Below are 13,956 nucleotides of genomic sequence, written 5' to 3' on the forward strand. Positions count from 1 at the left end.
TTTAGCCCGCGGATGAAAAACATTTGTGTTGAATGACATCGACGGTTATCCGTGTCTGCCGCTATCATTCTTGTTGATTACTCGGTTGATAAACATAAAATGTCTGTTTACCTTAAAAAATGATTTGAAACAATATTAGTTTCAAAGCTGTGAGCAGTACAGGTTTAAATAAATAGTAAATTTAAATCATTTCCGATGGAGTATATGAAAAAATAAAACATTTTTTAAAGATATATTTTCACCCTGGAAAAATAATGTTTAAAACTTGTTTTACCACATAATTATTTAAATGAATAAATAGTAAACCGGAGAATTATTTCTGAAAGACAAGGATTCTGCTTTTATGTAATGTTTTTGCACATTCTTATTTGTTATTGTGGTTTTTTTTAGGGTGGGAGAGGGGTTGGATAGCAAAAAGTGAGTTACTTTATTTATAAAAAAAAAACCAAATTACCTATTTGAAGTTTGAACTTTTTTGTTTCTGTTTTGATTGAAAATATATCATAAAACAAATTAGAGAAGTAAGTAAATATGTACTGTATGATGAGTGTGTCGTGTTTTATGCGAGGAATAGAATATATATTACTTAATTACTTGACTGGTTACAAAACTTAATTTTTGTTTTGGCTACGGAAACACATCCTTATAGTTGTGGACATATCAACAAAGACGAATAATTCATACCATACACTTAATACAATATACTACAAATGTCCTTAAGATATCAATTCCTATCTTTTGTGTTGTTCTACATTTTATCTTTTCTTCTATACTAATAATATTATTTGCTTTGTATAAGTATGGTTAATTAATAAATAGAGCTTTTTTGTAGTAATTTTTTAATTTATGGAATAAGTTATTTAATATAATATTTAATATTAATTCAATGATTGCTATACTACTAATGATGATGATGTAATGATGCTACATGTTTTGAGCATTGCTGATTCAAATATCCAAAAGTTCATTAGGATAAGTCCTACCCTAAAATTTATGGTACTTAGGGGTGGATCCAAGGAGTGGATCCAAGAGGTGGATCCAAGGGGTGGATCCAAGGGGTGGATCCAAGGAGTGGATCCAAGGGGTGGATCCAAGGGGTGTGCTAAGCTGCTCTTTGTTTGCTTTACAGTTTAAAAAATCCTGGATACTTCTCTGGTACTTGCCTATTATATATGTTCAATATTAATTATAGATCCTATATCTAGCCAAAATTGTATTCCTAATATAGATGAAATCTATGTTTTTTTTTATAAATTCAAAATGTATATAATCAATAATAATATTTATTTGGTTGATGGATAGGGTTTACAGTTAATAGGTTGATAGGTATTTGCGCCTACCTGACCTACGAAAAGTGTGTTAAATTATTATGCGCTTGCAGCGACATTGGGACGTGCTTCTTCACTAAATTCCTTGACATATTTTGGACGGATTCTAAGTCTAGACAATTACCAACTTTACGATATGCGTAGGTCCAAGGTCATTGCAAACCGAAGGCTCCCTATTAATAAATTAATAAACGTTTATTATTGAGGGGATGAAAACTCATTATATTTTAAGAAATTTTCTAAATTTATATATAAAAATTGATTTTTATTCCAGTTTATTAAAAACTTGAGGGTATTTTTGCATAGATTACCAATTTGTTGGTCACAAGGACAATTTCATTCTCATTTGCTATGTAAATTAAATCGTGGTTATCAAAAATTTGTCTTGAAGCAAAATGTCATTTTCATTATTATTTATAATTTATGATGCTGAATACCACTATCAGTAAATATGTATACATCATTGTAGCGTCATTAATGTTATATTAATAATGGTAATCTTGTTTATTAATGTAGATTGAAATTGATTGCCTAGCATAGGTAACCTTCCTTTCTTGTATTGTTTTGTATGCATATATGGCCATTTTTTAAATTTTACAATCTAAAATAAAGCAAATATTCCTAAAAAGATGTGTGGAAGACCACTCTGCCCCACCCCCTCCTCCCTCCTCCCTCCTCCCTCCCACCTAAAAAAATTGAAACTATTCAAAAGAATTGATTGTAATATCATTGTCATGTACAAAATATACAAAGTCAGTCATGTACTTTACGTCATGATAGCTTCTGCAACTGACACCAATTTCTGAATAGTGTATTATTTTAATCACAATATACACTGAAATTGTATCAATTGCTGTCTCTTATGATTACTTTCTTAAAATAAAATTACCATAATGTTTGCACTATTTTGGTGGCATCTTTTGTAGACCATATGTATATATGTGTAACAATTATTTACCGAAGTCATTATGAAAGTGTGTTATGTATATAGACATAATACAAAGTGACAGTTGTTACACTCAGTTATTGAGACATTGTGTTGAATGTTGCCTGAATCCACACAATCCAATGATTTATCTGGAATTGCAAAATTGTATAGTAGAACCACTATTCAGGGGACACAATCAGGATCCAAAAAATGTCCTCTGAATAGAGGTTGTAGTGTTAAAATATATATATTTACAGATACAGATTCATTTATCTCATCTCCTCATCATAGTGGTTGTGTTAATATATATATTTCCTCTCATCATCACAGAGTGTCCTTGTAATAGGAGTTGTAGTTTTTAAAGCATTCCCTCTTCACCACTGGTAGTCCCCGGAATAGGGGTATACAAAGAAGGGGTTCACTCCCAGATTTAGCATCCACAAAAATGTATCAACCCTGTAATAAGTCAGAGTTTTTCATCCTCTTACTTTAAAGTATATAATAGTTTTCATGATATGGGAGTTCTCATTGTTTTTCTGAGAAATGTTTTTAACTAAAATGAAAAGATGTACAGTAAATCATTGGCACCGGTAAAATTAAAATCAAATTTCTACTTCATTTGCCTTCTTGCATTTAAGGAATATGTCAGACTCTCAGTCTTTGATATCTGGGACCTTTTCTTCATTTTCCTAAAGATGGTTTTGAAATAAAATCATGTACAGAATTATTGTATTCCGTTTGCAGTCGTAGCATCCAAGAAATTCGTCAACCTCTCTGAGAAATTATTTGCATCCATCCTTTTTACTACAGGCTTCTTTGACAGTCAAATTAATGTACTACATTAAACAATGTTATTATGAACATGTAGAACAACCTGCTATAATTGGCACTGAAATATATTAGATTCTTGTTCTACTGGGCTTTTCATATATAACTTGTAAAATATAGTAATCCAAAAAATTAATTGAATTTTCTCAAAAGATTGAAATATTTTACTTATGTGTTGTCATAATAACTAACAATAAATGTTAGATGATCTAACATTGTTATTTTTCTCATCATAAACACAAATGAATATTTTTTTTTAATGGCTTTCAATAGCAACCAGATACAAAAAAAAATATTTTTATTGATTTAAATATGTTTGCCATATTGCTTTGAAAAAATGACTGTAATTAACAAAAGCTTTTTTTATAACAGCTATCCTATAATTCATATTTTGTGCAGAACTCCTATTAAAATTACACCTACCCAACAAAATGTCCCTGAATATAGTTTGGCCCTTGAATATAGGTTGGCCCTTGAATAGAGATTGGCCCTTAAATTGAGGTGTCCCAGAAATAACGAGTGTCCTGTACCACTGTTATTTTTACATGAGCAAGAAATAAAAACAAACAAACAAACCAAATGAGGTGTTCTACTGTGTCTGTAATATTTTTATTTATCTTGTAAATATGAAGATAAATAAATTAAAATGGCTTTGTATACTAATATCAAAGTAGTTGTGATGGTAAATAATACTATTTAGGCCTATAGTGAGGAATTGTTAAATAATGAAATTTATATAACATGAATATAAAATTTAAAATTTCCTTACAGTAATTGGCGGCAAGCATTTTCAGCTATTAATAAAGAATCCAATTTAAATTCTTTATTGACTGATTTATTTCAATTTGGCACCATGCCAAGTTATTAACAAATTTCCGACAAATCCTATAGGCCTAAACTCACTAATAAAGTATGCTGTAGCACTCATTACCAGGCATCACCACATTTTCTGAAAACATCAGATGTTGTGGTATGGTGATGCTATTAAAGATATTTTAATTGCATGATGGGACACCAAAAGAGACTATACAAAGAGATTTTGGGGTTTGAGTGTTCAAATCTTTGTTATTCTCTCAAGTGCCCTTTTCAAACTAAAGAGATGTTAAATAATTAGCATAATTAGCCAAGCACTTCACGATGTTTTCCATTTTGTGGAAAAAAGGGACTAATGTAAACATTTTTGTACAGGCATGTGTACAATCAATTTAGTGTTGTGATAGGTCCTCAACAACAAACAGCAAACTTGATTTGTTTGCGCAGATGTGATGGAAATGAAAATCTATACAAACCTGACTTGTACACATGCATTGATATGCAAAACATGATTTCAAAAAGAAATTCATTATACCCTGTTGCTTCATCAAAAGTCTCCGGACACTTCATGCAATTAAAATGTCCCTATTTATATTTATAGAGTGCACTGTAACAAATATTGAATGTTTATGAGTGCAATGGTACAATTTCATGAAAGATGAAATTTTATTGTCATGTGAAAATAGAATTTCATCTTTTATGAAAAAGTCTCTGACACTTCATGCAATTAAAATGTCCTTATTTATAGAGTGCACTGTATACAAATAATGACTGTTTATGAGTGCAATGCTACAAATAATTTCATGAATTTTTATGAAATTATTTATACCATCGCACTTGTATTTTAATCGTTCAATCAAATAATAATTATTATTTAGGTGTTATATAAAATGTACTAATATTTGTTGTATCTGTTATAATTTACTGTATATATACTTCTCTTCACTTCTTCTTCTATGTAGTCAGATTCCGAGTTCGGTCAAACATACAGAAAGGATATCTTTGGTCATCTTGGTATCGCACCACATCCTGTAAGAGTTCTTTTTTGTCTTCTAAAATATCTTCATTCTAACACAATTTTTTTCAAGCCATTCCATCAAGATTTCTCCAAAAATAAAAATGTGGTTAAACTTCAGGTACGAAAGTATATGCATACTCCAATAAATTAAAAAATACCATCGTGGATGTTTGTAAAGTTGAATAGAATTAATATTTTCATGAGGTGAAGGATTCACCCAGACAAATAAAGCAGTCAGGCTTTCAGTGAGTGAAAATATTATTCCCATTCAATGATTATAAAATATACCTGTATATTATTTTACAAACTTATCTGTAAGTAAATTATTTTATTCAATTGATCCGGCATTTCACTTTTGAAACAATTGTTGTCGAATGCTCTCTAAAATTTGCCATGAGGTGAAGCAATTAAGCTGGGTTCCCACTTGGACGCTAAACTGGCGAAAATGTTCCCTGACCCAACACAACATTTGTGATTGGTCAACTAAGTGAGAACCAAGCTTTATAGACAGATAACATGACATTTCGGCTGTGCATTACTCACTAACCAATCACGTCGATTAAAGTATTTACAATTATCAAAATTTTGAAGAAAATAATGCATGGTACGAGATACTAAAAATCGACCAAACAAATGGCAACGATACAAAAAGTCATTTTATCAAATGTCATGGATACAAAAAATATTAGCCAATCAAATGGCAAGGATACAAAAAGTCAGCCAATAAAATGGCAAGGATACAAATAGTCAGTCAATCAAATGGCAAGGATATAAACAGTCAGCTAATCAAATGGCAAGAATACAAAAAGTCAGCCAATCAAATGGCAAGTAGACAAAAAGTTACAGCCAATCAAATGGCAAAGATGCAAAAATGCAGCTAATCAAATAGCAAAGATACCCACATATTTGGAGTTTACAGTACTTTCATACTTGAAGTTGAACAACCTTTTCTCACACTTTTTTGATTCTCTTGGGAATGATTTGCAGTGATTTTTTAAACCTAAATGTTTTATGTGTGTTTGTACTGCCTGCATGTATGTTGTACTAAATGTGTGTGTGTGCATTGCTGTGTGTTTGATTTTATGTTCTTTTAAATATTTTCATTTTATTTCAACTACACTTAATGAAAATTGGTCCATTCAGCCGAAGTGGTTATCATTAGAGACCCTCAGAACAATACAATTTATACATTACATATATTTTGAAATTGAATAATATACAATAACAAATAAAATAAATTTAAATTAAATCAAACATGAATTATTTAAAAGAATTTCTTTTATTTTATATATTTTTCCATACACATTATATGTATGTATTGTTTATATTTGTCACAAATTCATCTTTTTGCATATTCAATTTTTTCATCTTCATAATAATTTTTTTTTTTTTTTTTTTTGTTGATTTTAATTATAATTGATATATAAAAATATTTTGCATGTGGTATGTTTAGTTTTTACTACAGTATCAGAGAGTTGTATGCAGTGGACATTTTGTTTGTTTTTTTTTTGCGTTTTGGTAACGATAATGATCATGAAAGATTTAAGATGTTTTATTGTGATACTGAAGTGAAGTTTCTTGTTTTGGTGATAGTTTTTGAAAATTATATTTTATTTTTTCAAGTAATTTAAGAATATTAATGTAACTTGTGTGTTGTTAGAGAAAAATGTGCTGTGGGTTTGATGTGGGGTAGTTCTTGTTGTGATTGTATGGTATTATCTCAAAATCTCCTCCTGAATAATTGTGCATTCCACCTCCCAATAATTATAGTGTATCCCAATATCTCCTCCTGGATAATTGTGCATTCTACCTCCCAATAATTATAGTGTATCCCAATATCTCCTCCTGGATAATTGTGCATTCCACCTCCCAATAATTATAGTGTATCCCAATATCTCCTCCTGGATAATTGTGCATTCCACCTCCCAATAATTATAGTGTATCCCAATATCTTCTCCCGGGTAATTGGTTTATTCCAGTATCTCCTCCCGGATAATTGCTGTACTGTATCCCTCCTCCTGGATAATCGGTATATCCCAGTACCTCCTCCAGATAATTGGTGTATCCCAGTACCTCCTCTAGATAATTGGTGTGTATCCCAGTACCTCCTCCAGATAATCGGTGTTTATCCCAGTACCTCCTCCAGATAATTGGTGTGTATCCCAGTACCTCCTCCAGATAATCGGTGTATCCCAGTACCTCCTCCAGATAATTGGTGTATCCCAGTACCTCCTCCAGATAATTGGTGTATCCCAGTACCTCCTCCAGATAATTGGTGTGTATCCCAGTACCTCCTCTAGATAATCGGTGTATCCCAGTACCTCCTCCAGATAATTGGTGTATCCCAGTACCTCCTCCAGATAATTGGTGTATCCCAGTACCTCCTCCAGATAATTGGTGTATCCCAGTACCTCCTCTAGATAATTGGTGTATCCCAGTACCTCCTCCAGATAATCGGTGTGTATCCCAGTACCTCCTCCAGATAATCGGTGTGTATCCCAGTACCTTCTCCAGATAATTGGTGTATCCCAGTACCTCCTCTAGATAATTGGTGTGTATCCCAGTACCTCCTCCAGATAATCGGTGTATCCCAGTACCTCCTCCAGATAATTGGTGTATCCCAATATCTCCTCTTGGATAATCGGTGTGTATCCCAGTACCTCCTCCAGATAATTGTAGTGTCCCAAATCTTTATTCCATGTAATTTTAGTTTTTAATTGTCGCAGTATCTGTCAGGTAATTTTATCCCTACATCTCCTTCCGGGTTTTTCCTAATTACTTTTCCATTATTTTTATTCTATTTATATTCCCTTTTTTCACCTACCTTTAAATCCACCTTGATTGTAAAATTTCTCCATTGTTGTAGTAATATTAAAAGTACAGTACTGCCCTGCAGTTTTTATAAATATAAATTTTATTTTTTGAATTAAATTTTTTCCAACTTTTGGTTGGAATATTCCTTAGGATTTTAATTTGTCTTTAACAGTGTTTTTTTACTGTAATTATAATGTTTCTTCTCCATAATAAAGGAATTGATTTTATTGTTTTCCTCTCTTCTCTTCTTTCTAACTAGTCGCTTGACCATGGTCAAGAATATAAATTCAGAAAAGATATTTTTGGCCATCTCGGAATTACCCCACCAGCAGTAAGACTTTTCGCAATTTTTTTTTCTTAATCTTTTTTTTTTTCAACAATTAAATACTAATATTACAGTGAGAGGTTTTCTTTCAAATATATATATATATATATTATATATATATATGGATTCATCTTTTTAAATTTGTTTAGGTTCTTAAATGGTCTCCAAGATTTCTATCATTTATTATAAAATATAAACCATTGCAAATGATAGTAACCCCAATTATTTTCGGCAAGTAGAATGAAGTGAGGTGAATTTAAATTATTTTGATATAAAATTAAGAAAACAATAGTATATGTTTTCACAATACTTGTTTGGCTTCATTGCTGTCGAAAAATAAGTTGGGGCTATCATCATCATGCTGTTAGAAAGTTTATAATATAATAGAAAACGCGGAGCTCCCTTTAAACTATCTAGATCTATACTGTAGTTCTCATTGCAAATGCATGGAATATAACATGAAAATGAAATTCACCAATTGCCTGAATGAAATGAAATGAATATGAATAACAAAAATGTAATAGTAGTAGCAACAAATTAATATTGATTATTGCATGCCATGTGATCCTCAATCATCCAATCAAATGACAAGAATTTTGTTATTATATTGGTATACCAATAAATTTAAAAATAATCTATATCGACTGGAAAAAAAAAACTTCTGAAGAGTTCAGACCAGAGTGTTTTATCTCTGTAAAATTAAGTTAAAAGTTTCAAGTTCTCTGCTTACCTTTTTGTGTTGAGATTAAATACTTTTTAAATTTTTCTGTGGCCTAGATTTTTTTTTCAGCCAACTAGAGGCAGAGTTGCCTAATAGTATATTTCAAAATTTGCCTAATAGTATATTTCAAAATTAATACATGGCCTTTATTTCAGACATTGAACTGAAGCCATGTTTTTATACAATATTTTTATGGTCATGAGATGAGCATTAAAGAAACATGCTACAAAAAAAGTTTTTGTTATTCTAAATTCAATACATCGTTTAGTCAATTTTTGTGGAAAATGAAAAGTCTAGAGATTGATATTTTCAGAAATTGTTCACAAATTTATTTTACTTATTTTAATGATTTTTGTATCTAATATAGTTTTTTATTAAGCATGGTAGAATTAAAAAATTAATATTTTTAGGTTATACAAATTTAATTATGTAGATAAGTTAATTAAATACTTTATTAATAATAGAACATAATAATCTGATATCTTCTCACCAATTAGTAGTAATGTGACTCAAATTGCATTCAATTAAGCCAATAGCTGAGTCACAAGTTTGTAGCACTCACTAGTAACATCATCGTTATTGAAACTGCATGTAATTGTTTTCTAATAACATAGAAATATTAAACGCAATCTAACAAAAACACAGAATTAATACCACCATTTTTTATTAATAAAATTTATGAATTGAATAATTTAATTTATTTTTTTGTTTTGTGTTATAAAATCAATATATTTAAGGATTATTTCAGTTTTTTGGGGGTTTTTATATTACATGGGATAGTTTGGGTAAATGTTAATTACATAAAGGTTTTTTATTATAATAATAAATTTGATAGCTGGGTTTTCTTCTTGGTATAAATATATATTATATAATATATATTATTTGGAAGTATTACTATGATATTTAAATAGAACTTTGAGATCTTTAATATTATAACTTATTACAAATTTCATTTAAAATTAGTTTTTAAAAAATCAATATTCATGGTTTTAATAATTGGCTTTAAATGGGAATCTGCCTTAGTGATTATTTACTGTAGAAAAAAGTATTATTCTTGCCTAGATTATAGATGTGAAATCAATATAATATAGAACTATGTGCAGGCTCCTTCCCATTGTTTTTTTTCACAACATGTTGAGGCAAAACAAACAAAACAACATGAACAGCATATAATGAATGAACATAAATATTTTCTAAATGTCATAGATTACAGAGGGCGCTCAGACTTACTAAATGAGAACGCTTTTTTGCAAGCAGCTAGTTTGCTTAATGGTTAACGTTAATGAAAGCTGACACCCGGATTTTAAACTCATATGCCGTTTTTATTAGAGCTGAGTAGGTTGGCTATGTTGATAGTTATTTGGTAGATAAAGCTATCTTGCGATTCTTACATGAAAATAATTATGTTCATCCATTATTTATGATTTTTCCATAACATGTTGAGAAAAAAATAATGCGTGCAGACCACCTTCCTCTACTCCAAATCATCAATTAGTCTTGCTGTGCTGTGGAATATATATTATATTTATGTTTTTCCTATAATGTTTATCTATACCGTCTTTTATATCATTTTCTTCATTTCTTTGGATTATGTCGATTTTTTTCATTTCAGATATCCTTTTTGATTCTTGTTCCTTATGAAAACAGACAAACTTTAAGAATTAACAATTTTGTGGACCTAAAAAAATTCTTTCCAAAATCTTTCAAATCAATATAGCATTTTAGTTTAGTAAATACAATTGCACATTTGAAATTGATTGTTGTCCAATCCAAAATAAAAAGGCTGAAAAATATAAGCCACAGGACAACAATAGTACTTTGAAAATAATTAATATTATCAAATATCACAATATAAGTTTGGTATAAATATCAAGCAAAAATATATTGTCATCATTATTGAACCAACGATCTTTATTTTTTTCAAATTCTAGAAATTTTAAATTCAGATGAAATAAATACAAAAGGCAAGGACACAGGTTGCAATATTATAAAATTAGATTTTTAAATAAAATTGATTCCGAAAGATTCAGAAAAACCATTTATTTTCAAATTAAAGACATTAATAATACTGTAAATAAATATTAGAATTATGAATTATTTATTACCGTAATACGATAGGTGTGATGTAGTTTTGTATTTAATAATTTTTCTTCTGTTTTTATTTTTACTCAAGAAACCAAATAATTCAATTAATTTAAAAGATTGCATTGCAGAATACAAGTATGATCCATAAAACATGAACAATTACTATATAATAGGAAGTTTGTCTGTTTTCTTAGCATGTAGTACAATATCTGTCTTACATTTCAGCAACAATATCATAGAAAAGACATCTTCACCCATCTTGGTATGTCGACAATTTCCATCGCTTCATTGCCAGTCCCAGAAAGCAACTCCCCCGCAGTTAGGAGAGTCTCTCTCCCTGTTCTGAACTTTTCCAGCAATTCGTCCCCTAAGGTTTGTACCGATAGCTCCTCAAACAATACGAAAAAACCAAAAAAAATCTAACAGCACCGGATGTTCTCATGATAACATATCTTATCATTCGCAACTCGCCATATAGCACTTTAAATTTAAGAGATACTACGTAGCCGTGGGGAAAAATATCCTGGCTTCTTGTTGAAATGGCAGTGAGTTTTAGATCCTGGACAACGTACGGTAAATCTAGAACCATATATTAACTATATTTAAATTCTACTAAAGCTTGGTTCCCACTAGTATGCATCATAAGGATATAAGATTAATACTGTACAAGTAATTTGACCAATCATGATGGGCGGTGACAGTGTTCAATTTTTCACTGCTCTTACGTCCCTGCGTTGTATTATTCTGAGAACCAAGCTTTATTTTTTTTAATAAAAGACAAAAAAATGCATTGAGAACAGGCTTTGAAAAGTTTCCCAATATTTTCTAAGTTGGAACATCTGACTAGATGAGCGAAGGACCAACAGAATTTAGGCCTAAAATAGACAAATTTTTATTCCATTGATGTCCAAATTTTCTTCATTGTGATTGGTCAGTATTTTTTATGTTAACAAAATTTTGTTAGATTTTATGTCCTAGGATTACACATACTCTATGCATCATGTAATACAACATCAAACTTTTCTTTAGAAATAATTGTCACAGATCTAAAACTCAAGTCATTCTTCAGTTCCAACTAAATTTACGCTCTAAATATCTTCTGCAAAGTGCCCTCAATGCTTATACTTCCTACGGCTATGAATAGTTGCTTGGGATTGATTTTTCATATTAGTGCATCTGGTAGCTTAAAATCAATAATGAAATTTGACTTTTGCTATTATATCATCAAAAAGCACATCTTGATATATTTATAAAATGTTGCTTTTTTTGTTAGTGTTGTCTGCTCTAAAGCATAATAAATAAAAAAATAATTTCACTTTTTACAGGCAAAATTGTGTTATTTTCAAAAACTTATATATGAATTAAAGACAATTTTTGCATGTGGTATGTTTAGTTACATACCTTGATCTTTCCAGGTACTTCAACTCTAGCCTAGAATATCCAGACTTTTGATGTCCAGTCTAAACATTATTGAAATATTTTAGACTTTAAAATCCAGACATAAAAACATGAAATACTGATTGCTGCTAATTAAATTGAGATACAAAACATTGTCATGTTTTAATTTATTATGATGTTTTCATTACTGTTTTTGTACAAATTATGTTTTCTTTTGTTTTTCTATTCTTGATTTCATTTTTCTTTAAATTCAAAGATTTGTTTTTTCCTGCACTTTCTCACAGCATGCGAACACTTTTTATTTTCCACTGCACAAAGTAGTCATATAGTTTAATAATTTTGTATCATAGGCTGTTTTAGTTAATACTAAAGTATTGCGCTGGTTAAAATTTTATAAATGCCCAAATAGTTTTGAAATTATTTTATATTGGGGAAAATGTATCTATGGCAAAGTTTGAGATTTAATATTTTGATAATGATATTTCTAAAATATTGTTTTTTTTTTAGAAATGTTGTTTATCCATGCATTTAAACTACAGTTAATATTACATTCCATGTGAAAGTACCTTATTTGTTGGGTCTCTAAACCCATCATCCTTTTTACACAAATGTTACAATACCTGTTTTACCTCCTTGTATAAAATCTTGTTAACTAAAAAATGTTTATTTTGAAAAAAAAAAAAATTAATAAATTTTTTTAAAAAGTAGTGCGAACTTCTCAGTGTGAATTGCTCGGTATCCTACTGTGTAAATGGGTTTAATTAGCAGGTTTGTATTTTGGTGGACTAATATTTTAGAGCGATTCCTAATCAAACTAATGCACATATTTTCAATAATTTTTTTCCATTTGGTAAAATTATAAACTAACTTCTAAATTTAAAAAAAAACAACTTTGCATGTGATTAGATTTTAGAAAACTTAATCGACTAATCTAATATGGGATAAACTTAATACAGAAGAAATAGTAAGTATGTAACATCGCGTAGATAATATATTCTTTGATTTTTAAAATGAATACATTTATTTAAATTGATTTAATGCTACTTGTATACATTTATTCTAATTTGCCAATAGCAAAGTAATGGAAAATGATTGTTAAAATGATTTAATTCATCTTTTGTAAAAAAATATTATGCTTAGAATTATATTACCAGAGATTGCATTTTTGTATTTTTATGCATTTTAATTGAAATTATGATATATTTTTTTTTGTAAAAATCTGCTAACAATATTCATTCCTGTTGCATTGCTATGGCATAACTGACAACTGTTTTGATGATTTTTTAAAAAATAGTCCACTAACTCCCTATGTTGATAAGAATTATGAATTGAATTTTCAGGAAGTTAAGGATATTCGCCTTATAGAGCTGGAGGACAAGCTTCAGCTTTATATGGAAGAAGGTCTTCCAGAATTTCCGGCGTTGCTCTCATTCAACCGGAAAAAAGAAGACATTTCAGGACTTTTAGAACTTGTAAGAAAATTGCAAAATTATCAATGTATTATTTTTTTACTCCTGATGAAAGCATTGATCGAAACATCAATAAGCTCTTCAAAACTACGTACCAGAAAGTTTATTCTTCTCCGTAAAAAAAAACAAGATGAATAAAAAAACAATGAAAGCTGTTTAAAACTTCTTACGGTGTACCGCACTTTATATAAACAATAGACAGTGATTCCAATAGAACAGCAACAAGACC

The 13,956-nt window shown here is 29.7% G+C and overlaps 1 protein-coding gene across 14 annotated transcripts in view; it reads left to right on the forward strand.

Annotated features, from left to right (window-relative positions):
- The window catches only part of LOC140045162 (pleckstrin homology domain-containing family G member 6-like), a 103,071-nt gene that overhangs the window by 79,975 nt on the left and 9,140 nt on the right, over positions 1-13,956 (forward strand). For 9 of the 14 annotated variants that reach the window (XM_072089951.1, XM_072089952.1, XM_072089940.1 and 6 more), the window contains 4 exons: positions 4,860-4,928; positions 7,989-8,060; positions 11,086-11,232; positions 13,599-13,730. In XM_072089951.1, the coding sequence (XP_071946052.1) occupies positions 4,860-4,928; positions 7,989-8,060; positions 11,086-11,232; positions 13,599-13,730 (420 nt within the window). The remainder of the gene's footprint in view (positions 1-4,859; positions 4,929-7,988; positions 8,061-11,085; positions 11,233-13,598; positions 13,731-13,956) is intronic. The other 5 variants (XM_072089944.1, XM_072089948.1, XM_072089950.1 and 2 more) reach the window with 5 other exon arrangements.

Source organism: Antedon mediterranea, chromosome 3 (genome assembly GCF_964355755.1).
Source record: "Antedon mediterranea chromosome 3, ecAntMedi1.1, whole genome shotgun sequence".
Classification (NCBI taxonomy): domain Eukaryota; kingdom Metazoa; phylum Echinodermata; class Crinoidea; order Comatulida; family Antedonidae; genus Antedon; species Antedon mediterranea.